General features: G+C 49.8%; 1 protein-coding gene across 7 annotated transcripts in view; it reads left to right on the top strand.

The window, feature by feature from the left end:
• Positions 1-20,490, top strand: part of SFXN5 (sideroflexin 5) — a 108,129-nt gene extending 87,639 nt beyond the window's left edge. For all 7 annotated transcript variants that reach the window (XM_064448808.1, XM_064448809.1, XM_064448805.1 and 4 more), the window contains one exon: positions 19,979-20,490. In XM_064448808.1, the coding sequence (XP_064304878.1) occupies positions 19,979-20,056 (78 nt within the window). In that variant the 3' untranslated portion in view covers positions 20,057-20,490. The remainder of the gene's footprint in view (positions 1-19,978) is intronic.
• Positions 20,491-25,060: the final 4,570 nt, after the last annotated feature.

Below are 25,060 nucleotides of genomic sequence, written 5' to 3'. Positions count from 1 at the left end.
TTGTACATTTCCGGTATTTTCTGTACGCATCGCTTAGCACGGGCTTCTCTGAAGTATTAAGTGCCTACTAAGGTCAGTGGGAACTAAAGTTTTGGTACCAGAATCAGAGATATTCAGAGTTAAACACTTTGGGCTGCACGATGATAATTATTCATTACATTAGTTTCTTTATCTAAAAATGAAGCTCACAAGGTCGTTTTTCCTTTTGTATTATAGCTTTGTGGGTGACAGATAATTTGTAACATATAGTATCTGATATTGCAGCTTGAGAAATTGTGTTGATGCTAACAGCTGAATGAACAAGGAAAATTAAGGTCTGGCTTCCTTCAAGGGATATTCAAGCTGCAGGCATCAGGCAATACTGAAACCATGCAGCATCCCTTGAAGATGACCTTCTAAAAGCAGATGAAATGTTATCTGCAGTGTAAACATGAATCAGCGCTGATTAGTAGATCAAACAGAACGATGTGCTCTCTGCCCACGCTTCATGTCATCGCGGTGGTATAGCTCATTACCTACTGGGGTCTCGGCTCTGCTCAACTGGAGTTAGCTCCACGCGCACAGCTGGACCTCACATCTGTTGACACCCAGGAATCAAGTTCTCCGCAGCAGCCTGGTCTGATCAGTCTTCCAGTTATGTTTGCATTCATTATAAATATGTGGCAGTGTGTGTATAAAGGGCGTTCCTCCCATTCTGCAAAATCTCGTTGAGACTTCCTCAGTGGTCAGTGTCTGTGGGGGTGCTCAAGTGAGCCGAGCAAGTGATTTATCTGAAACGATCTCTCCAGAGCCATTTCTTCACAGTCTGGGACAGGAAATCTGAGTGTCCTTGCAAAGAGCCTTTCTCAAAAGTGTCACTTCTTGGTCACTCATCACTGGTCCATGAACTTGGCAGTTAACTAAATTAATAGACTTTGAGTGTTTGAACACTGGCCTCTCTCTATAGGTATATGCCTGCGTATATATGTACACGTGTGTGTATGTGCATTTTCTCATAACCGCGGTGGGTGAAGCACCAATGAACGTAACACGACTGGGACGATGCTGTTGTAATGAGTGCTACCCAGGGAGTAAATTATTAACAAGATGCGATAGGCGTGTTCTGTTCAAAAAATATGATTATGGCCTGAGCGGCAACCCGTTCAGGAATTGTAAATGAGCCAAATTCTGCCCTTAATCACAAATTCACAGCCCTTTCTCTTTAGTCAGAGAGCAGACACAGAAGCTGATGTGTTATTAGGCGCTTGTTTTAGCACAGGAGCTTGACTGGCCACCTTTGATCCACTCTTCTAAAGGGCCACAAACTTACAATTAGTTTTCAAGCAGCATTGAAGCCTTGCAGTAGATTTAATGGATGTGCTAGATAAATGCGGCCACTTTTTCGCATCAGCTGTAGCTGCTTCAGAGTTACACCTGTTTTAAAGTAACATAAGAGAAATCAGAATTCAGCTCTGGTTGCATACAGGAACACCAATATCAACTAAATGAAAATTCCGGAGCTGAACGACCTTCATGTGCTGGGAAGGATAATGCATCCAGATCTTCTGTTTGGTCAGTACTTAGTCTAGCTAGGGCCTCATACCTTCCTTGATTTTGTACAGATGGAATCGACTTTGATGTCTGCAACAGTGCTGCAGAATTACAGCTTGTTTCTAGTTGTTATGGTTTTAAGATCACCTTATAAAAATAAAACCCTAGTGTCAGACATGAAGACATGGGTCCTTGAGACTAAGTGCGCTTAAGTTGCTGAGAAATTCACTTTTCATCCCAATATAGTGTTAACTCTGGTACCTAAATGCATCAATATGCATTAAGTAATTCACTGCTGTTAAGTTTAGGAGAAACATCTAGTTAATGCATTTAGCCCACAACCTCCAACTGCCTCCCATGCCCCCCGGGGAATCTCTTTTCTAGCTGCCTATCCTACAGCATCCCCACTGACAACTCCTACTCAGCTATGCACTGCCAATAGAAACAGCTGTGACAGTTCCAAACTGAAAATGGGACTTGTGCAAATGAAATTCAGTGTAGCAGCAAAAGAAATAACCGAGGGGTTGCTCCACTGATTTTCCACCCTTTGGTCCCTGCTCATCCAGATCATTCATTTTTCAACATCCAAGAGGATGCTCTTGAACTTCCAGGGTGCTGCAAACCCACTGAAGCTTGCCCCATCCCATGCCCAGTGTGCTGGATCGTGCTGATAAAGAAGGATAAACCCAGGTGAGAAATGGAGCTGAAGCAAGAGCTGATGTCAGAGAAGACCCTTCCACCAGCTATAATACACACGCCTTCACCACGGGTTAAGTTTAAAGGACCTTGGTTACTGGTTCGGGCAAAACAAGCCATCTTCCGGAATTAGGCTGATTTCAGCTGAAAGCCTTTTCTTAAAAATAATCTTCCTTTTGGATCTCCAGGACAAGGGGAATAAACAGCCTAAAATCCAAGGCTGAGCTATTGTTTTCCAATCTGTTTTAGCCTTCATCTTGTTGGCAGGCTGCTTTAGAAAAGCAAAAGGTTAATGAGCCAATGTGCAGTGGGATTATTGCAGTAAAGATGACAGTGAACCAGTAATTACTAATTAGATGCAGTTTAACAGGAGGAACAAGTGAAATCTCCTCTTCACCAACTGTCAATAATTAGCAGATTTGGTGAGGTTGAAATGTGTCCACAGTTAAAAGGCTGATTTTTTAATGAAATGGCACTTGACAAAAGAGCTGTATGGAGGTCACAGCCATAGCCCTCGAGACGCTTCCCTATACCATACTTAGGAGGGAAATCAGATGCAAGACAGCAGGGGGTCCCCATGAAACCATTTCTCCCTTGGGATTACATTGCAAGGGGGGAGGGGAGCAGGAGGGATTCTCTGCAGTAATTTTGTCCAACTTGGATGAGAAGCAAAGGAAAGGATTTGTCAGCTGCCATGGGGGAAGAAAATGTTTGAGAACGGAGAAGTTCTGTGGTATTTCTTTGCTTTTGGGTCTGAGAATTGGTTTCCTGAGGGTCTGGTAACCTGAGTGTGCTGGCCAAAGTCTACCCTTGGGATGGAGGTTAGCCTTGGAAGGAACTCCTCTTAGGAAAGAAGTGTCACAAGGTCCTTAAGGACTGGCAGGAGGCTGGAAGCTCAGTGGTATGTGTCTCCCAATGACTGCAGAAGATTCAAGCTGTGTCGTGAAGCTTTGGTTTCATACTGACACACAAGCGATGCTCCATCGTTGACTTCCGAAGCATTTAGAGGTTCATCTGAGGTTCACAGAATCTCAGAATGGTGGGGGTTGAAAGGGACCTCTGGAGGTCATCCCGTCCAACCCCCTGCTTGAGCAAGTTTTTCCTCATGTTCAGGTGGAACTTCCCGTGTTCCAGCTTGTGCCCGTGGCCCCTTGGCCTGGTGTTGGGCACCACTGAAAAGAGCCCGGCCCCATCCTCCTGAAACCCACCCTTCAGATATTTATAAGCATTGATGAGATCCCCCCTCAGCCTTCTCTTCTCCAGGCTGAACAAGCCCAGGTCTCTCAGCCTTTCCTCCCAAGGGAGATGCTCCAGCCCCTGACCATCTCCGTAGCTCTCCCCTGGACTCTCTCCAGCAGTTCCCTGCCCTTCTTGACCTGGGAAGCCCAGACCTGGACGCAGCACCCCAGATGTGGCCTCACTGGGGCAGAGCAGAGGGGGAGGAGAACCTCCCTCGCCCTGCTGCCCACACGCCTTTCCATGCCCCCCAGGACACCGCTGGCCCCCTTGGCCCCAAGGGCCCGGTGCTGGCTCAGGGTCACCTCGCTGCCCCCCAGCACCCCCAGGGCCTCTCAGCAGAGCCGCTCTCCAGCAGGTCCCCCCCAGCCTGTGCTGGTGCGGGGGGTTGTTCCTCCCCAGGGGCAGGACCCTGCACTGGCTCTGGGTGAATTCCCTGAGTCTCCCCTGGGCCCAGCTCTCCAGCCTGCCCAGCTCTCGCTGGATGCCAGCACAGCTTCTGGTGCATCAGCCGCTCCTCCCGGCTTGGGATCGTCAGGGAACTCGCTGAGGGGACGCTCTGTCCCTTCGCCCAGGGCATTGATGGATGTGTTGACCAGGACTGGCCCCAGCACAGACCCCTGGGGAACAGCGCTAGTGACAGGTCTCCATCCACACTCTGCACCTTAGATATGAAACGAAACCACAGGGTTTTCCTCTCCAACTGCGAGCACCAAGGCTAGCAAAAAGGAAGAGGGATGGTTTCTGAGCCAGCGCTATGGCTTTTTTGGTCAAATTATCTAATTTCATTAATTGATCCCAATATTTATGCATTTTCCTGCTGCAGTGCAAATATTGTTAGAACATGAGATTTCATTACTTCTCAGAAAGAGACTTTACAAGATGCACCTGATGAGTCACCTAAAGATTCTGCCAGCTCATTTTGTGGAAGAAGGCACCTGGTAAACCTTCTTCCATTTGAGTTTTTCTGGAAGCACTTGGCTTATCCATGCAGGTCTCCTGGCTCCTTTGCTTGACTTCTTCCTCACAGGAATGCACCAGTCTTGAGCTTGGATGAAGTGGTCCTTGAATATTGACCAGCTTTATTGGACCCTCCTACCCTCTAGATCCCTACCCATGGGATTCCTCCAAGCAGGTCTTTGAAGAGGCCAAAGTTGTATCTCCTGAATCCCAGGGTTGTAATCCTACTTGTCATCCTGCTTTTACCACGCAGGATCCTGAGCTCCACTGTCTCATGGTCACTATGGTCCTCTCCTATGCACTGATCCAGTTTCTCTTCTGGCAAAGTAACTATTGACATAGGCACGAATATCTTTATTTTCCACATGAACTTAAAATGGAGAGGTGATCTGTGTGAGCTTCTTTGATGCTCATGAAACTTTTTACTTGAGCAGAAACCGTCAGGATTTATATGCACCTGAGTGGTTGAATACTGATGTGGCTCAGGTTGGGCTGGAGAGAAAAGCTATGGTATTTGGAAATGTGTTGAGCCCTGTTCTGGCATTCAGATGAAGGATGGTGCTTAACAAGGTTTGCATCTGGCATTCTTCACTAAGGATGGACTCGTTTCTGTCAGAGATTGGAGGACAAATGAGTGACCCCTTTCAGAGCACGGTCCTGCACCTGGAAGGTGGAAGTGATGGGAGAGGAGGTCACATTTGGGGAACAGCAGAATGATACTGCCATGACTATACGCAAAGGATGGACGCGATTGCACAAAACTCAAATGTAAGTTATTATCCCGTCTTTTAGAAGAAATAATAGCCTAAGGAAATCATAAACTAAGTCTGTACTTATAAACCCAGCAGGGTCTGAGCACAAGCTGGCTTATTGGCCCATGGCGTCCAGCCTCGTTAATTGCCTGCACCCTCTCGAGGTCAGTGTTGTCTTCCCAGCTAATGCTAAGGATGCGCTCCCAGGGACCGTTCCTAACAAGTAGAGCCTCCCTCTCTGGGGAAAGAGTTTGGCTCTGTGGATGCAAGCTGTGCCATACTGGTTGTCCCCTGAGCCTGAGACTGGGTTCTGGTTCATGTTGTTTCATGCAGCTGTAGACCTGCCTGTCCTGTTGCAAGTATTCAGGAAGTTGTGGTAATTTTAGTCTGGGACCTCTCTAGGTTAATTTGATTAATGACTTATAGGGCTTATCTGAGTTGAGTTTTGACATCAGAAGACCATGGCCTTAATCTTGCATTACAGGAGAGTCATGTCCCCCTCCACCATGACAGGACCATGGTGTGCGGTGGAAAGGCAAAGGCCTCTTCAGGCTTTGCTTTACGTGTCTGAGATTGTTGCACACAAAGCAAAGGGTAGATCTGTCCTTCTGTACTTCCAATGGGGCCTACCCCTGCCCTCAGCCTGGGCAGGGACCTGGAGTCTGGAGACCGAAATGTTTGTCACCAGCTCTTTCTGTGACAAATCCTTCCCTGCTCCAAATCAAATCACAGCCCTGGTCATGAACATTCATGAAGTCACCAGGGCAGCTCAAAGCACCGTGGGACCAGTCCCCAGTACTCAGCTGTGATTTCAGCCCCGGTCTCAGTAGCTCATGCAGAGAGATGGGACCTTAGTCAGGCAGGACAAGAAGTTCCTCACCTGTACGTCTCAAGAAGGCGACTGCACAGTAACTGCAGTTTGCTCAACAGGCAAGGTTGGTCGGTGGCTGCATGCTGAGGGGCAAGCAGTGAACTAGAACAGCCAATTTTTTGGCAAGGTTTCGATCTCCCTTGTTTTGAGACAGGAGTATTTTTACCATTTGCTTCTCTGATGGCCTCCTTCCTTCCCTGCTCTCACCAGCCCTCTCTTGGTTGACAGCATTAAGCAGAAGGGAAGGCGATGTGTTCCTGGCTTAGCCCCCCTTCTCAGCCCCTAGCTTAGGTTTTCCTTCACCTGCGCCAGCTGTTGGGGCAGGGTCTGCAGACGCAGCATGTGTTTCCCAAGGAGCCAGACTTCACACACCGCTTCCCCCTTGCCCCTACCCTTTGGCTTTCCCTTTACACCTCTGCTGCTCTCCCCCTTCGGCAGCCTGGCACCTGCAGAACACCTTTCCTGTCAAAGCAACCAGGGGGGAAAAAAAATGACAGTAGCTTGTTTCTCATGCTGCAGATTCCCTCAACAACTTTTAGTTTCCTTCTAATTGCATTGCACAGGAAAGCTGCTGCCCAGGAGCCCGCTAGCACGGAAGGGTCTCTGCATTACTGGAAGTATTTAGGTAGCCTGAGATGATCTGGCTAGATTCGTGCTTGTCCTTAGGCTTGCAGAGGGACATGCCGGGAGGTGGAAGGGTCTCTCCAGAGGATGGCGATGAGCTGTTATCATTAGCTATCGCAGTAATTGTCGGTGTTATTCCTGTGCTCTATATTTAACCATGGACTGTTCCCAACCCATTGTAGGGCTCCTACACAGGTTCTCCTCTCAGGAGCAACCTGATCTAGTGGAAGGTGTCCCTGCCCATGGCAGGGGGCTTGGAACTAGATGATCTTTACGGCCCCTTCCAACCCAAACCATTCTATGATTCTAATCTATGATTCTATGACTTGCTCTTGGCTGCAGAGATCTGCCGCAGTTCCTCCTCCCACCTTGAGTTTCTCTCTCTCTGCCATCGTCTCCAGCGTGACACAGACAGAAAGAAGCCCAGAGCTTTTGCTGTATTTGCTTTAGAGCATGCAAGGTCAGACCACCCCCCACACTGTAAGCTTCCAGTCAAAGTGGCAGCAGAGCTTTTTGGGGAACTCAGGAATATTCAAGGCAAGAACATAGGCAGGCTCATCTGCTTTAAGCCCCCTTCTCCAGCACATTTCCCAGGTGAAGGCGTTCCTAAACACGTGGGGACATTTCAGGCTTAGTAGCCCTCTCCTCCGCTTCCAGTGGTGCTTTAGACTGAGTGGCTGAACCAACAGCCACAAGCTCCCTCCTGCTTCAGGAGGGCTTCAATTCAGTGTTTGATGTTTCTGCAGAGAGCTTCTAAAAACCAAACAAACCAAATTCTTCAGATTTACATGACTGTGACATTCTTGTTCCTCCCAAGTAATGAAGATGCCCAAATTCTCGCTATTGTATCATAACTCCTCATCACTACTGTGTGATTCTCTTTTAAGTTCTTTTTCTGGGAGTGTAGCAGGACGATAAGGAAGATGTTGTGGCACGGTAGTTTCCTTCTGCCCTCGTCCAGCTGGATGCTGTGGCAGTTCCAGATGCAAACCCACGGGTGGTAATCTCACAGAAGCAGCATCTGCCTTGTAGCAGGGCCACTTCCCGTTTCCCAAACTCATGGCATACTTTCATGGAATCATAGAACCATTAAGGTTGGAAAAGACCTCTAAGATCATCAAGGCCAACCGCCAACCCAGCACCCCCAGGCCTCCTAAACCATGTCCCCAAGGGCCACGTCTGCACGGTGTTTGAACCCCCCCAGGGACGGTGACTCCCCCACCTCTCTGGGCAGCCTGTGCCAGGGCCTGACCGCTCTGGCAGGGAAGGCATTTTCCCTCATCTCCAACCTAAACCTCCCCTGACGCAGCCTGAGGCCGTTCCCTCTCGTCCTGTCACTGGTGACTTGGGAGCAGAGACCGACCCCCCCCTCACTCCAGTCCCTCTCAGGCAGCTGCAGAGAGCGAGAAGGGCTCCCCTCAGCCCCCTCTGCTCCAGGCTAAACCCCCCCAGCCCCCTCAGCCGCTCCTCATTTGTTGCAGTGCCCTTTTGATTCATGTCCTGGCACAACTGAAACTCCTCTTGCTGTGGGGTCGCTTACCTGAGACATGACCAGGAGAGGAGGAGCCAGTTTCACAAAGCAAAGAACATTTCTGGATCAGGATATCTCCCCTTTCCACATGTTTTTTTTTCCCCCATGTCTTTCTCAAAATAAAAGCATTTCCCATGCCTCCTCACTCGCCAGTGGGCTGGGTTTGGGAGGTCTCAGTCACTTCTTCTGGGAGCAAATGTCCTTCTTTCCAAGAGGAAGAGGAAGAATCTGGTCTTCAGGGGCATCAGCTCCACCACCACTCTTTACAAGCCCCCAGGAAATGTTGGGGTGGTTAGATTTACAACTGCTCAGCCTGTTTGCACCTCGCGGTGTAATTATTAGGTTCAATGACATCTCTTGTCTGGGGAAGGTCACGAGTGAGCAGTGCTCTGATTGATTTGGAGCCTGTGTCTTTGTTCTCACGTTCCCTGTCCGAGAGGCTTTGATTTGTGACTGAGCTGGTTTTTGAAGTCTGCTCCTGAGAGTGGTCCTTTGTTTCACGACTAGCGTTCACAGGAGTCAAATGTGCTGAAAACTTTACAGGATCTGGCCCTAAAATGGTAACCTGGACCAGCAGAGCTTGTTCTGGCTGGGAAGCAACGGCTTGAACCGAACTGTTATTTGTGGTCATTCGAGGTGGGTGTGGGAGAAAGGACCCTTTTGTACTGCCCAGGGGCTTCAGCAGCGGTGTAAGACGGGATCTGGTTTCATGTTTATATCTCTGTCCCTGGGATACAGGTTCAAGTATGTAAACTATCTATCCTGCAAGCACAGGCTCCTGCAGGTGTGTGGGTGCTAGTGGGCATAAAAAAACATTCCTGACACCATCTCTTTTGAGGAGTCTTCACCTCCTGATGGCTATAAGCCATTAGGAGTCAAAAGAAAGAGCTGACATCCGACAACTCCGGATAAACAGCTAAATGTTAACCCTTAAAGTGGCTCAAAAAACATACTTAAAAGGCACTTTGTGGAAAGAAGCCATTTTTTTCCAGGCCTGTTAATTGCTGTCTTTCTTCAGGACACCTTTCAGCAGCACCTACTGTAAACAGAGCGGCTCCTCCCGAAGCACTTCCCCCAAGGATTCCTGCCCTGCTCGCTGGGGAGCCTGTGGAGATGGCCGTCCCCACCTCCTCCTGCCCTGTGCAGTTCTCCTGCCGGTCTTTGGTTTTGCTGGTCTCTTCTTGGCCTGAGAGCCAAGACCTTTCCTCTCTCCGCCAGCCCACCCTGAAAACTCAGTCCCCTTTCTTGGTTGCCATCAGCCTCTTTGTTTGGTGCAACCGGGCTTGTCCCCAGCTCTTCCCCGGCTGTTGCCTGGCTTACCCCTCTCTTTCTGCGTAGTGTTGGACATGGCCTTTTCTGCACACAACAGTTGTTGTAGCTCGTCTGAGGTAACTGGAGCTCAGACTAGTCCAAGTAGAGACGTTAAGGATACGAGTTAAGGAAGGCAGCCGGTTGCCCAGACTTGCCTGCTGTGAGCATGCTTGCTTGCTGCAGAGAATGGATTATTAATCACATTTCCCAAGCACAGGTATATATAATTATCTGTAATTGCTTTTTAAATCACTTGGATCTAGCGGCCTGTTTCTAGTGCGGATGTTGGTCCTTCAAGAGAAGGATGTGGTGATGGAGGTCAGGATCCTGAGGAACTTACTTAGCTTCCTTAAAGCAACAAGGACATCCCTAAATCCTGCAATACTCATGCTCTTCCTTCTTAATAGCTAGATAATTGCCGGGTTTGACATTCTCACCAAACAGCAACAAATGTTCACTTCCTCAGCAGAACTGCTGGAGGGATTCTTACCAGCATGGACCTAATAGCTCATTTCCATCAAAAGGGAAACTTGCTACATTCACAATGTCCATCTTCAAAAGTGGGATTTTTTTCTTCGAAAAGAGAGACGATTCTAACCCTTTTTGTGAATGCCTTTCATTCCAGCAGGGAGCAGTGACCCTAAACTCTGCAATTTTGGGCATTCTCAAGACCGTATTTTAGGTGGGTTGATGACTTTTCCACTCATCAGTTGGCTTGAATGTTCCCCAACAAAGTCTACATCACATGAGGCTTCTTCCTTGAGGCCAGGAAGACATTTCTTTGCCCTACACGTTAGAGACTGAATGCCATGCACAGTTTGGGGAGAAAGTCCCCTCCTCAAGCAGGGTCCTTATCCCATGAGGCTGGGTGACCTGCGGTCAGAGCACCTGCTTCTGCTGTGGTACCAGCCTAAGACATCCAGAGCTCCTGCAGAAATTAATTTAGTGTGGCAAACCGAGCTTACCTCATGAGCACTTATCTCCTACACATGAGCAGATCTTCTTCTCCAGAGTGAAGGAGAAAAGGCATCTGGGCTCCTGCAACGGCCTTTTGTGTCATTCTTCGCTTCATGGAAGGCACCTCATGCCATGGTCTTAGTTTCTCTCCATCATAACTTCGCTTCGATTCTTTGTTCAGCCTCGTGCCTGAGCTTCTCTGTTTCTCTGTATGGGTGGTAAGTTTGTGTTACTTGTGTCCTACCCTTTGGTCCCTTGCGAAGCATTGCAGAACAAGGTGCCATGCTCACCGGGGACACAGGCTGGCACCTCCTGGGTTGCTTGAGCAAACTGGAAATGTCTCTTTTCTCTGGAAGACTGCCAGATAGAACCTTCATTTGATCTTGTTGTTTGAAACCGTATGGGTTGGTTTTGTTTTCTTTTTTAAAAATATTTGAGGTTTCTGGTGCTGTGGACAGCCCTGTTCTTTCCCAGAAGACTCAAATCCACAATTTTGCAATGACTTGCAGATGGTGTCATGCAGGGGGTTGACCTTTCAACCTGTTTATAAAGCTGGAAGACTTGAGAGGGTCTGAGAGCCGTGTGAGCCCAGTGCTCACCAAACCCAGCTCCTAGGAGCGGCTTTCATTGACCGTGCTGACACACCAGAAGGGTTCCCATGAGGAACTGGAAGGTTAGAGCTGGTATCTTGCTGGTGGACTGGTCTGGGGCAGTGAATGAACATGGGGGCCGGAGCACAGGAGCGGAACGCAGCTGTTGAACTGCTGTGCTACAGGACAGGCAGGGACACGCCGAGCAGTTGAAGCTACCTTGCAGCCTTAGGTGCCTGCTGTCATATATTATTATCCCACCTGCTAACGCTGTTATCATCAGTCATTTCTAGAGCACCGGAAACAAACATGCCGCTGGGCGAGGGGAGCTCAATGCCATGTGGGCAGTCGTGCTCTGCTCCGGCCTGCTTGGGCGGTAGCCTAAAATGCCATGTTTTCCTTCTTCCCGTCTGATTAAAATGTTAGGGTTTTTTTCATACGCATATTATTCTTCTTTAGAGAAGCTGTGGTACGCTAATTCGGAACTCCTGAAGCTGAAGTTAAAAACTCCCACCCTTGATTGTAGACTTAGAGAATCATGCAGGTTGGAAAAGACCCTTAAGTCCATCTGTTACCCTAACACTGCCAAGTCCATCATCGAAGTGGGGGGAAGTTGCTGTCCCATAACTGACCCATAAATCGTGCAAACTCTTCCGCTCTTCTTGAGAGCAGAGTCAGTTGTTCCCATTTAAGGTGAGGGCAGTAACACCTTAAGCCTTGTAGCTGTCTCAAAAGCAATTGCACATCTCTCTCCAAACATCTGTTGAGCATGAGGAATATTCCTACTCGTCTCGATGCAGAAACCTGATGGCACCCAAGGTGCTGCTGGCACTTTGCATTTCATGCTTTGCTAAAAGCAGTGACGTTTTCAGGGGACGGTGCAGAGGTGTCAGCAGATGTGATAGAGTGTGAATAGCTTGTGGCACTAACACCGGCACCGACATACTTTATATCTAACGGATGTCATAGCAGGGTATGTGTGGTGCCACGTTCAGACCCTTCCCAGCCTGGTCCGAGAAGAACCTCTGTTTTCTGCCCTGTCCTACAGACAGCTGAAGGTAGATGCTGGTGGTCAAAGCATCCACAGCAAAAACCAGAATCTTCTGAAATGACTAACCCTCAAGAGCCAGAACAGCCAAATATTTCAACTTCCCCCCTTTTTATTGTTTCAAGGAGGGGAGAGAGAAAATGAAGATAAAATTAATTTCAAGCTATGGTCCTTTTTAATGCCAGTTCTAGGTATGTCCAGCCGGAGGTTGGACAGCAGCACCGAGATACATTTTGGTGTAAATGTGCTGACCGCCGGTCCTGTCAGCAGCAACGCATTTCTCTCTTGCACTCCAGTGTAAGCCTGGTTCGCTGTCTGCAGAGAAATGAGGTATCCCTAAAAACTTACTGTTTGGAAACAGGGCTCTGAATTCCGAGCCATTTGTGCAAAATCCCCCGTGAAACTACTGCGTCGCAGGGACTTAACAGGTTACCTGCCTGCTGGACACATGGCAGTAGTTCCAGAATTGCAGTCAAACATGAAACTTCGCAAATTACGCGGACTGCCTGATAGTTCCTTTGGTGTGCGCTGAATTACACGTGAATCCACTTACATGGCAGCGAAAGGGCAGTGTAAATCAAATGCGCTCCTGAGCTTGCTCTTATCTGCTTATTCCTGAGCTGTCCTTATCTGTTACTGGCCTTGCTTTACTCCCAGGAGAGGAACCTCTTACTCCACGGGTGTGCCTGCTCTCCCGGCGTGGTGCACCAGGGCTTTAGTTGTATCCACGGTTTTAGGCTCTGATCACCTGAGTGAGGCTGTGCCACGACTTCATTAGAAATATAAGCCAGGCACCGGTGGTAGTGGTTGTCTTGATGCAGGAGTTCATGACAAATTTTAATCTTTTTTCCTAAATAGATGGGTCCAGAGCCCTAGAGAGGTTTAATCTCTTTGCTTGTGCAGCAGCTCCCAGCCTTCAGTGTCTCCTCCTTCCAAAGCCGCTACCTTCCCAGTGCATCTTCTGGCGGTCTCTTCTCTGCCCTGGACCACGCCGCTGCACACCCCAGGCTGTGTGGACGTGCCGTGCGGATGCACAAGCCTTCACGGCGCTCTGCTCGCAGCGTGCATGGGCTCTGCTCGACCGGCCAGGCTGCCTCCTCGGCGCGGCCCCGGCTGGAACAGCACATCTGCCCCGCTCCTTGCAGCCTGGTGGCTGGGGAGCGTCGCGAAGGCTCTTAGGGAATGTCATTCCCCGGGTGCAGTTACATACCTTGGCGTGTCAGACAAAAGGAGATGATCAAAGCAGGGATGGCGAGAAAGGAGGCTCTAACCCCTCACCGGGGAAGCGCCCGGTGCCTCCACGCCAGCAGGTGCGCAGCTCTTTGATCCCTGCATTTCAAGGGGTCCGGCCCTCCCTCCCAGCACCGACCCCGAAGTCGGCACTTTTTTGGGAAGGTGGATGGTGTCAAGCCCGTGAGTGGGCTCCCGCCGAGCCACAGGGGCTCACACACCTCAGGTGGGGTCGGGTTCGGACACGTTGCGACCGGTGATGGACAGAGGGACACCCAGCTGCAGGGCTGCGAGCGGTGGCGGTGGCTTCCCAGGCTCTGGTTACTTTTTTTTAACATCTTAGCCAGTATCAAGGGTGGAAATGGAAGCGAAAAACTTGTTTCCATGTTTTTGAGGAAAGCATTTTGACTAGATATGGTGTTTTTTCTTATGAAAACTGAATATTTCTTTAAAAGAGGGGGTTCTAAAAGATTTGAGAGAAACAAAAAATGAAGAGAACTGTACCTGTCAACTCTTAAATTCAATTTTTATTATTAGTTTGATGGAAAACCTAACAAAATTCAGGTTTATCTCAGAATTGTTTTCCCCAGCTTTGTGATTTGGCCGGCAAAGTGCGTATCAATTATTTATGATGTCGTTTGTTACCATGTACGTTAGTCACGAGACCATCTCTCAAAATGTGTCCAGTTTTGGGGTACTTAGATTTTTCAACTATGCAGAAAAAACTGGGAAGTGATGAGAAAAAAAGCTTTAACACCAGTATTTCAAACAATAATCTGCCTTGCAGAGAAAAAGCATGAGTTTTATTTATAAATTTTAATGAAGGTGATTTAATAATCTTTTAATACTTTCATGGGAATAAATTTTCTGGCCGAGTAGGGCTCCGTAGTGCAGCAAATAGAGAAATGCAAAGCTGGGAGTCTGAATTTAGGAAAATGCAATCCGTGAGGATGGCTGATGCTCTTCGAGGCAGGATACCGAGAGGTCTGGCAGCTCCACTGTTGTTTGGACTCCTTAACCAGAGGCTGGATATCTTCTAAAAAACATCTTCTGTGATTTAACCAGAAGGTTTTTGGGTGAGATGGGGCGTTTTCCGAATTCTCTTACCTGTCAGGACACCTTCAGTTGGCCATAGGCCCATAGCACCTTAGCAAACGCAGATCTCCTCGTCTCATTCCTTAGCAAACAGATCCATGACAGCCCTTTAGTTTTTTGATGTCTGGGAAAAGCTTTGGAAAGAGTTTATCTGAACAGAGGAGGAAAAAATCTTGCTGTCTTGAAATCATTCAGTATACATTTTCCAATTTTGGAAAGCCTTATAAAATTAAGCACAGGTTCAGATTTGTGATTTTGGCCCCATCAGCATCCTTTCAACTACTGTCAATTAAAAGAAGAAAAGAAGATCTGAAATATCTGAAAGAAGAATCTTTAGGCAGTCTTACCGTGGGAACAAGACCATCAAAAGCCCAATCAAGTTGGTTTTTGACCCCAAGCAAGCATGTTAAACCGAATTTAATGAGGTTCTGCTTCTCAGCAGAGTGGCATTAGGTGACCACAGACTGAAGGTGAAAGGAAGCCTTGGGAGACCTGTACAGAGGTGCTTTCACACCATGGTGGCACCAAGCTACCGGCAGAGGTGCCTGGTGGCCGTGGTGTGGCTGATGAGCAGTAGCTCGTCTATCTGAGGAAGAAAGATGATCTGTTGCCATCGTGTCTGCAAACACTGAGGACAGAGCAGGATCCGTTAGCGGAGCTGGATGTGCCCCACCTCTCCATCTAGCTGTGCACAGAGCCCACCACCACAGAAGCAGCAGCTGCTGGTCCTTCACAGTGCTCCGTGGTGCCATTTATTAACCATAGTCCTTGCTACACCTCACCGAACTTCACTAGGACTCGGTTAGCTTGGCATTGCCCTTGGCCATTGCCCTGATTTCTGATGGCCCAGGAGGAGGTGGCAGAGGGCTGCTGGAAGGGATGGGAGAGCCCTCCTGGGCTCCGAACTGGGGCCACCACCGAGCGACCTCTCTGGCACTGCCGAGGCAGTAGCAGAAGACACGGTGACCGGCCTGATCCTCCCTTCCCCCACCTGCCGGTGCCACATCCGTCAGTCCGCATGACCCTCCCCCTACCAAAATTGGCTGCTTTCTTCCTTCTTCTCCCCCCTCTCTCTTTTTTTTGGCTGAGTGATGAGCTGTATGCCAAATCCATCTGCTCCTGTCTCCCCTAGCTGCCTTCCATATCATTACAGGATCCCTGGCAGCGAGCCTAGACCTATCTCTCTCCCTGCACTCTTAGGAGCACATTCCTTTCTACACCTTTTGCCGAGCTGGGATAGAAATGAGTATCAACCCCAAACAAAAAGCATCTGCTTTCTGCCTGCTTCTGCTTCACCGGACGCGCATGTACGCTACACCCGTGTCAGCAGCGAATGCAAAACACACACAACCCCCCACCTCGCCGCCCCGCATCCAACATGGGCTGACGAAACTTTGGGCGCCGGGAGCCTGCCTCACACCCTCTCCCTCTCCGTCTCCGCAGCACCAGCTGTGACCACCGCACCATTTGTTCCTCCAGCCCACGCCAGCACTCGGAGCCAGTTCTTTATCACCCCAATTAGCCTTGTCTGTGCTGATGAGAGGAGAGAGGCTTCCACTGCAAGGCAGAGACGGGGGGAAGAGAGCTGGCGCGTGGTGGGCACCGCAAGAGGCGATTCCCTTTACGGCGGCATTGTTCCCTGGGAGGGATAGATTTCACCGGGTCAGGACCGCCACTAAAAAGCCAGCGCTGTCATCCTGCCTGCATTACCTGGGTGATGCTGGTTTATAAACACTTGCTTGAGTAAGGTCAGGGGACACCGTTTCTTGGGGTTTTGTCCCTTTTTAATTCATGCACTTGGCTCTCTGCTAAAGGGAAGTGGAGCATCCTCAGGCTGCACCGGCTCCCAGGTGTTGCAATGGGCTGTGGCTAGCGCCAGCCGCATTGCTGGATGAGTTTGGAGATGCACCTTGGCTGCATCCCCAGCGAGGGTCTCCCTGCATCTGTAGCAAAGTTTCCAGTAGCCTCACAGGGGGGTGAAGCAATGCCCCCTTCTCCCACTGGCTCGTTATAGTGTCTGCCATGCTGGTATGTCAGGGGACCAAGCGGTCAGTGCTGCACTGACGCTCATGCAGCCGTCAGCCTGAAAGCCTGGGTTTTTTTTCCTAAACCAGCCCCTTGTAGCACTTTCTGGGAGTGGTGCTTTTACACTGTGATTCCCTCAGTGCTGTCATGAGCTTGCATCCCTCCTGGACTTCTCCTGGATTCGTTGTTGAAGGCCCTTTTCTGGTAGGCACCTCAGTGCTATCATCCCAGAACCAGAAGGGGATCCATCCTTTGCCCCAGCAAGGTAGATCTACCTCATCGGGAGGAAGAGGATGGACACAATTCAAACCCAGTGGGCACTCAGTTTGAAAGGACAAAGCTGCCCCGTATGGGGTCGGGCAGGTCCCGTATGTGTAGTGCCAAGAGGGTAGGACCTGTTCCTCAGAACACCCACCATGGCAGGCGTTCCCTCTTAGAGGGGTTCCCAGCATGGCCATGACCACGAAGGATCCTGCTGGCGGTCTTCTTTGAAGCTGAGACACAGGAAACTTGACAAGAAACTGTGGTCCCCAGATCCATTTCACAATGGCATGTCCAGTGGAAGGCTGGCCAAGCAGGTCCAGGATGCTGAACAGCTAGAGTAGCAGTCTACACCAAAACAGTTGAAATTACACTTTCCAGCAAAAAACCCTGAGGGTTCAAAGACTGAACTGGTAGGCAATAAGGTTATGTCTCAATGTTGTCTTCATATCTGTAGCCTACCATCCAAATGCTTCTCCCTGTTCCTCGGCGTTTGATTTCCCAGTCAGAGGAGTAAGTTACTCCTGATGCATTTCTGAAGGGCTTTGCCAGTGCTGCTGCGGCGTGCGTCCCCCCTGTACCTGCCTCCGTGGTGCAGATGCACCCCTTGGGGCTCCTGTAGCTGAGGCTCTAGAGCAGTTTTTAATATCTGCTTTATTAAAGTCAGCCAGAAGGGGATCTGCAGAGATTGCTCCAGTCAAACCGGTCACCCCCCAGCAAATTTATTTCACATCTTCCCAGGCGTCAGAAAGGGACTGGAGTGAGCTCAGTGACACGCAGCTCTGAAGCAATGCCGGTGACCAATCGGTCACCGGTCTTTCAAGATCTTCAGAGGAGTCCCTGACCCCATGTCCGTCTTGCATTAAGCATTCATCCCCTTGTCCTTCTGTGCAGACACCATAACCTGTCTCTGAACTAGCACACCTCACTCGTGTCCCTCCTAAAGCCATCCCATCTGACAGCCTTGTGTGCACCCTTGCCAGGAACGAAGAGCTCAGCCATGCAGGGAGAGGAGGCCGTTTCCCTCCTGGACCCATGGGAAGGAAGCCGAAAGGACCTACAAGCAGTTATCTCCCCTGTCTCCTTCCACCAAGACAAGCTTAATTCCGCTTAAACTATCCTTGATGGTTTTCATCTAATTTGTGCTGAAAACTTCCCACCACAGAGAGACCACACCTTCCCCAAGCATTTGGTTGCAATGCTTTGCTCCTTCCCACTAGGATACTCTTCCTGCTGTTCAGCTTGGATCTTACTCGATGCTTTTTGAATTGTGTCCCAAGAGAGTGTGAACAAAACATTACTCCTTTCTTCTGTGCCATAGCCTCTGCACACGCCTCCCTTGAACTTCTCTCTTCTAGACTCAGCACATCCAAGTCCTCAATGTTTCCCCGTAGGTCTTGGCTTTCGGACCGCTAATCTGAGGTCCACCAGGGCAGACGTGGCTTTTCTTGGAGCTCCCACCTCTCCGTCCCCCACTGGAGAAGAAGGGACTGTTGGTGGCTCTCCATTAGCTTTCTGCGGAGACGTCCCAGTAGTAGGTTGGGTTTTGCTCTGTCCGAGCTGCCCCACGTCCCCAGGCCCTACCGAGGCCAGCATGGACGGTCAGGGTTGGACCACCCAACTCCAGGTCATTTTAGAGCATTTCCCACCCTGATACTTTCGCACCAGTGCGTGAAACCACCCAGCCCGATACCTCGGAGCTTTGCTTTCTGTCTCTGGAAGAAAAATAAGAAAACAATAGGAAGAAAAGCTGCGTCAGAGCCAGGCAGATCGGAGTTAATCCTCCCTCAAAATGGATCCCATCAGTGCCGGTGTACGTGAGAATCGCCTCTCCTGCACCTTTGCTGGGTACTCTCCCCGGCACAATGCTTCACTTTGTGTTTCAGCACAGAAAGAAATGGTGAAGTTGCTAATAATGGCACTAAAAGAAAATATGCTACATCTGTTATGGATAGCAGTACAAAATTAGCTGATCACACCTCTGACACCCAAGATGTCTTCACTTAAAATACTCGTTGGCTTACTTTACATAATTTGCTGATTATATTTAAAAGAAATACAATTTTGCAATTACTGTTCTTTCTGGTGTGCTATCTATGCATCATTTTCTTTTTATGTTTATATATTTCTCCTTCATTAGTGCAGTCTGAAGGGTGATTAGATCCCTTCAAACATTTTACAGAGGTTAAACGTTGATTAAGATTTAATTATTACTGTAAATAGCTTGGAATGACATATGGTGCAAAAACCTGACATATGTGCATTTGAATAAATGAAGTGCTATTTCCCATGATGCTTCAGTAGCTGTTTAACAGCTTTGCTGAAGGGTTATGTTGCACCTCATGTTAAGATTGCTTTGATGTTATATTTTGTTGGGTTTTTGCAGCTGAAAGCTAAGAACAGTTTTTCCAGTTTTTAAAAACATTGAATATTTTAAATACCTAAATTGTTTTGCACAAATTTTTGCTAATTTGTCTAACTAGGTTAAACATTTTCAAAAGCATTTCGATTTTAACGTGGGTTCCTAGCATTGTGTCAGCAACAGCATCAATTCAATGTATAGGATTTCTAAAAGTCTGATCTTGCAAGGTGCCCTGTCCCGGTTGGGAGCGGGATCTTTGCTTGCCGCGGGGACCGGGAGCACCACGGATCCCTCCCAGGGATGCAAAGGTTCGGAGTGATTTCAGAGCAAAGAAAAGCTTCACGCGAAGCTGGCGAAAGGGAAAAATTAGGAAAGGGCTGGAGATTTTATGGACACAGAGAAAGGGGTAGGTAGATTTTAGCTGTGACCCATCCTCGTTGGAGGAGATAGAGCCCTGGGGACAGATGAGGGTGTGCTGTCCCCTCGTGTCACCAGGCAGCCCTTGGCTTTGCCGGGTCCCTACGTGTGCAAACCGCGGCTTCGGGGACCGGATTCCTTCTAGCACCATGCGAGGGGACCTTGGCTGCGGGAGAAGGAAGGGATCTCTCCTGGAAAATGACGGGTGGGATCCGTTTGATTCTCAGAGACACTCCATAATTCATTGAGTGTTGCAAGGCAGCGAGCGTGCATCATTTCGTGTAATATAAGTCAATCCAAACAGGGTTGTTTTGAGACTTGAGCAGAGTAAAGCACATTAAAATGACACGGAAGAGGCTTGATTGACATTATATTCTTTACATATTATACTTCTCCACATTAATTTATTGATCTATCGAGCTCCTGCTGCAGCACAACAACGCGACACCGATTCTGATCTTGCCTCCTCTTTGATTTCACAGATTGAGACATCTCGGCTGGAGCCAGAAATCGCAATGGCCACCACCAGTAAGACTGTAGTCTACAATAAAGGATTGTAAGTGGAAGCGGACAATCTCAGCCCAGAAGATCTGGGGAGGGAAAGGGGGAAACTTGAGATCCCCACTGGGAAAAAGAGAACAACAACAAGAGAAAACAAGTAATAGAGCTCAGCGATAGTAACGTATTACCGCTCCCAGCGAACTGGGAGCAAATTAACACTTGCAGAGAACTGACGCCTCACACCAGTCAAAAAGATTAATATTAAAAGTTTTAAATTAGCTACAGGAGCAGCAACAAAAAAATTACATTCAAACACTTTAGAGAACTAGCTAACGAATAATCTCAGAACTTACTAGCACTGCATGGAGGGATGTTTAACGGCGTGTTTACATGGTTACACCTAACTACATGGAAGTAGGCTTCACCGAGCAAATTTTGTTTTTGATGCGAATTAAATCTCCACACTGATGCTGCATAAAAATAATTCCGTAGAGATCAACGGGTGCATGAATGTGAAGCGCTTGGTAGGGTGTTTGATAAGCGTCCTGTATTGATTTCATGCCGATCCTGCCCCAGCGATCATGCCCAAAAGCAGCCTTCCGTGGTTCGACACGCCACGCTCCGTTAGCACAGCGAAGGTCGTGGCCTGTGCGCCATCCATTCCTCCCTCCTTCTCCTGCAGACGGTCCTGGTGGCATCCTGCCATTCGTTGCGCCTGCAAGACACTGTGTCACAGGAGCCTAACCGCCGGGCGTATCTCCAAGGGCTTTTGCCCGGGGTTCAAGGTATTGGAACGCCAAAGTGCCCACACATCGAATGGGAAAGGATCTTACAGCAAAAATGCAATCGATCTGCTCTTTTCCTTTGCACAGACACGCAGGATGGGGTCTGTCCCACCTGATGTGGACCCACTAAAAGTAAGGTTGTTAATCTAAACTAACTGGCTGAGCTACACTTTGCTAAGCTAGTTGTCTGAGGACATAATATGCATTGTCATTTAGTCAGCCCTGAAGTGGTCAGGCAGTTGGACTAGGTGATCATTGTAGGTCCCTTCCAACTGGAACTTCTCTTCTCTCTTCTCTTCTCTTCTCTTCTCTTCTCTTCTCTTCTCTTCTCTTCTCTTCTCTTCTCTTCTCTCCTCTCCTCTCCTCTCCTCTCCTCTCCTCTCCTCTCCTCTCCTCTCCTCTCCTCTCCTCTCCTCTCCTCTCCTCTCCTCTCCTCTCCTCTCCTCTCCTCTCCTCTCCTCTCCTCTCCTCTCCTCTTCCTCTTCCTCTTCCTCTTCCTCTTCCTCTCCTCTCCTCTCCTCTCCTCTCCTCTCCTCTCCTCTCCTCTCCTCTCCTCTCCTCTCCTCTCCTCTCCTCTCCTCCTCTTCCTCCTCCTCTTTCTCTCCTCACCTCTTCCTCTTTCTTTCTCTTTCCTTTCCCTTTCCCTTTCCCTTTCCCTTTCCCTTTCCCTTTCCCTTTCCCTTTCCCTTTCCCTTTCCCTTTCCCTTTCCCTTTCCCTTTCCCTTTTCCTCCTTCTTCTTCTTCTTCATCTTCTTCCTTCTCCTCTCTATTTTTGCCCACACTTTCAGAGAGCAAAGCCAGCACCATCCCAAGCCTTGTGCAAGTGCAGAGGACCCAAAGCAGAAGGCGGTGAGCAGGATGGCTTTGCCTGGCAGCCGTGCCAGGCTGATGGCTTCCTGAGACTGCAACCTCAGAGGGGTGAACTGCCCTTGGAGACGGCTGTCTGTCTGTCTGTCTCTTCAACTACTCCACTTCGGGGTGCTTAAAATGAGGTGGGGCAAGTCCCCCGAGCACTGCACCGAATCCTGCCCTCACATGGATCTGGGGCCATAATCTGGCTTTCTAATATCTTGTACCCAAGGGTAAACCCCGAGTGAGTCCCTGAGGACCAGAGGAGTTAATGCAGATTATGAACGTGGTCACCAGCAGAAGTCCAGGCCAACAGCAAGATCTGCCTCTGGGGTCGTTGTAGGGGTGGAGTCGTGGTGGTGATGGGCACAGCTGGACGCACAGGCTGTCATCCTTCAAATGCCGCTCTGTTGGGGGTTTTGGGGAGGGTGGGGGGAACAGGGGAAGCCAAATTGCCACTGACGCAGAATGTATTCGAAGGATTTATTGCAATGCTTGAAATTGGGAGGCCTGAGCCCCACCGTGTGCTCCTCCGCCACTGCCTGCTCTCGCTCCCCGCCGGAGTCAGACCAGTAGGAACTGGAGTCACGCAACGGTCAGGCCAGCTCAGGAAGACTGATTCTGTCCCCGTGCTGGTGTAAATCAGAAATAATTGCATGAAACAAATCAGCTTTGTGGATTTACACGCCAGGGCGCAGGGGAGGAGAGGCCGGCTCTGGGCTCTCCACAGCCGCTGTTGATGGGCCAGCTCTGGCACTGGTGGAAACACAGAGTGGGTCCAGTTATGCTCCTGGAGCTATTCTGGATTTTCACCAGGGTAAAGGACAGCTGAATTTGATGCAGTACCGTTCCTCTAATGCACTAGACGAGATGAATATATGCTCTGGAGGAAGCGAGGCCGCCCCATCTGCTCCGGGTGGGATTTGGAGAGGCTGCAGGCAGATGGCATCTGTCCTATGGACATCTTCATGGGCGTCTGTCCTACGGGTGATGCAGCGCAGAATCAGGGCCCGTATTTTGCCCTGGGGGCGAGTAACTTTACACGTGAGAGGGAGGCAGACCTCCTGCCCTGGGAAGGGGAGCGGGGACGCTGTCAATCCCCGTACAGCAGCCTGCTGGTGGGAACCGCAGTGGCAAGGCGTCGGAGAGCCAGCTGGGATGAGCTGTGTGCCTGAAAACGGGCCCTTTCCATTGCTGCAGGGTGTGGGAGGAGGTGAGGACCGTTGTCGGATGCTGGGGGTACAAGTGCCCCCTTGCACGCACATCGGCGTGTACGTGCAGCGGGAAAAAGCTACTCTGAGCCTAAAACTTCAGCCCGTGGCCCCGCGGAGCCCGCACAAGTTAGGAGCCAAGCCGCATCGTGCTGCACGGAGGCACAAGTTGCCTTCTTCCCCCTCCTGAATGGAAATGCGAGGCTGAGACAGAAACAGCCTCTTGTGTTGACAGGGAGAAGCCTCCTGGCTCCGGCGTCTGTCTGGGTGGATCATTTCCCTGTCCCCGGTGGGTTTTGTTGCTGCCTGAACCATTCTGCTGCAAAGCTTGTTCATCCCAGGCTTTCTCTTTTTTTTTTGGGGGGGGAGGAAGAAGTGATGGAGGCTGCCCTTTGCTACGAGGTTTCAGAGAGGTGGAGCAAGGAGGGAGAGGGTGATTTGGTTTTGCATCGTGATCACTGATGGAAGATTTCGGTGGCTGTGAGCTCCGGCTACCTGCCGGGCCCGCAGATGGAGCGAGGAATTTGCAGCACAGGAAAGGAGTCAGGGCTTTGCTTGCTCTACTTTTTTCAGGACAGAGACCCAAGAAAAAGCACGGATTGAGCAGGTTTTGCCTTGGGAAAGAGCCAATTCCCAATTTTCTCCATGATGGGAAGCATGTACGGCTGCTTTCCTTGCGCGCACATCACCTGCAGAGTTTTGGCTGTGCAGGTCATTAATTAGCAAGGGATGCTCATCATGTTAATCCAGTGGTGCTCAATAGGAACGGCGTTGGTTTGGAGGAGAATAGACTTGGGGCTTATTAAGCCTTATGGGAATCATGAGGGCCTGATCCTGCTCGAGCAGGTGAGGACCAGCTTGAGGGGTGTCAGAGGAGCCGCGCTGCGAGATTATGGCTCAGCTCAAAAGCAGCTGCGCAGTCGAACAAGTGACAATCAAACGGTCTAAATGAGTCTGGATTTATCATCTTCCTGTACAAACCCCGTCAAACTTGTTTCGCTTTATGTGTCATGAAAATGGGTCTCAGTCAACTCGGCAGAGCTTGTGCTGGGAAGTAAATACATCCCGGGGTCCTGAGTCAGGCGTTCGCTGGTGTTTATCTCTAAGAGCCCATCTCAGCCTCTGGCAGGTTGGCAACAACCTTCGCTCTCAAATTTTGTTCAAATGCAACTCAAAATGTTGTGCCCCCGCCGCCCAAAGCACTGGGAAGATGCTCCTGCTTGGAGCGGGGAGGGGAGAGCCACCACCTCACGGCGTTCCGGTCCCTTTTCTAACCTCCTCCGAAAGCACCTGCAGGTCTTGCCTTGCGAGGTAGCGCCCGCAGCAGCGGTGCCCAAGAGGCTGGCGACCCGAGGACTTGACCCCACATCTCCCAAACCCGTGGGAGTGAGTCCCCTTCCTCCAGGCGGTCAGGATGGTGCAGACCCGTCTCCGCTGCTCTGCCCCCCGCTGTCCCCTGGCTTGCTGGCGAGCAGGACGAGGAGCACGTTTTGGTGGTCCCAACCTCTTGAGGAACACAAGACCGCAGCGTCCCCACGCTGGGACGCTGAAGCCAGCTGATGCAGTTCACCTCCTGACCCACTACCATCCCAACACGGGGGGGGTGGTGTCGAGATGCATTTTCATTTAAAAGCAGCAGAAAGGCTCAGCAGACGCCAACCTGACCTTTACGGATGTTAAAAGACCGTTTCGCTCGCAGGCAGCTCGAGGTTGGGCTTCCTCATGCAGCGGCTCCAGCAGCGGCTCGGCGCGGTCGCTGCCGTCCGCGGCGGGGCGGCCGGCGAGCGCCAAAATACCACGCTCAACTCTTCCTACGGCGTTGAAAACGGAAAGCATGGCGCTGGGGAAGCGGCAGCACATTAGTGCTGTTTATTAGGACAGCAAATTGTGCCAGAAAAGACTACACACAACAGCTAATGATAACATTATGCACATTCACTTAATAGCTAATTAATCTCCTCGACTTCCCTCATGTACGAAAAAGGAGCCTTCGGTTTGCGAGAACAACCCAACCGTTTGCATTTTTTATTTTCTGTAATTGGGGAAGTGGAAGAAACGGGGAGCGAAAAACCCACCACACGCATCAAGTTGTTCACCTCAGCAGATAGTAGTAATGAGATGATCATCTCCTGTAGTATTTAATTAGAAATGTCGCAATTAATTGATTTCTTGGATATGGTAATTAAGAAATAATGAGGACCAGGTTGCATCAAAAGGT

The sequence above is a fragment of the Phalacrocorax carbo genome, chromosome 4, assembly GCF_963921805.1.
Source record: "Phalacrocorax carbo chromosome 4, bPhaCar2.1, whole genome shotgun sequence".
Classification (NCBI taxonomy): Eukaryota; Metazoa; Chordata; class Aves; order Suliformes; family Phalacrocoracidae; genus Phalacrocorax; species Phalacrocorax carbo.
This window is presented reverse-complemented; position numbering and strand designations above follow the sequence as displayed.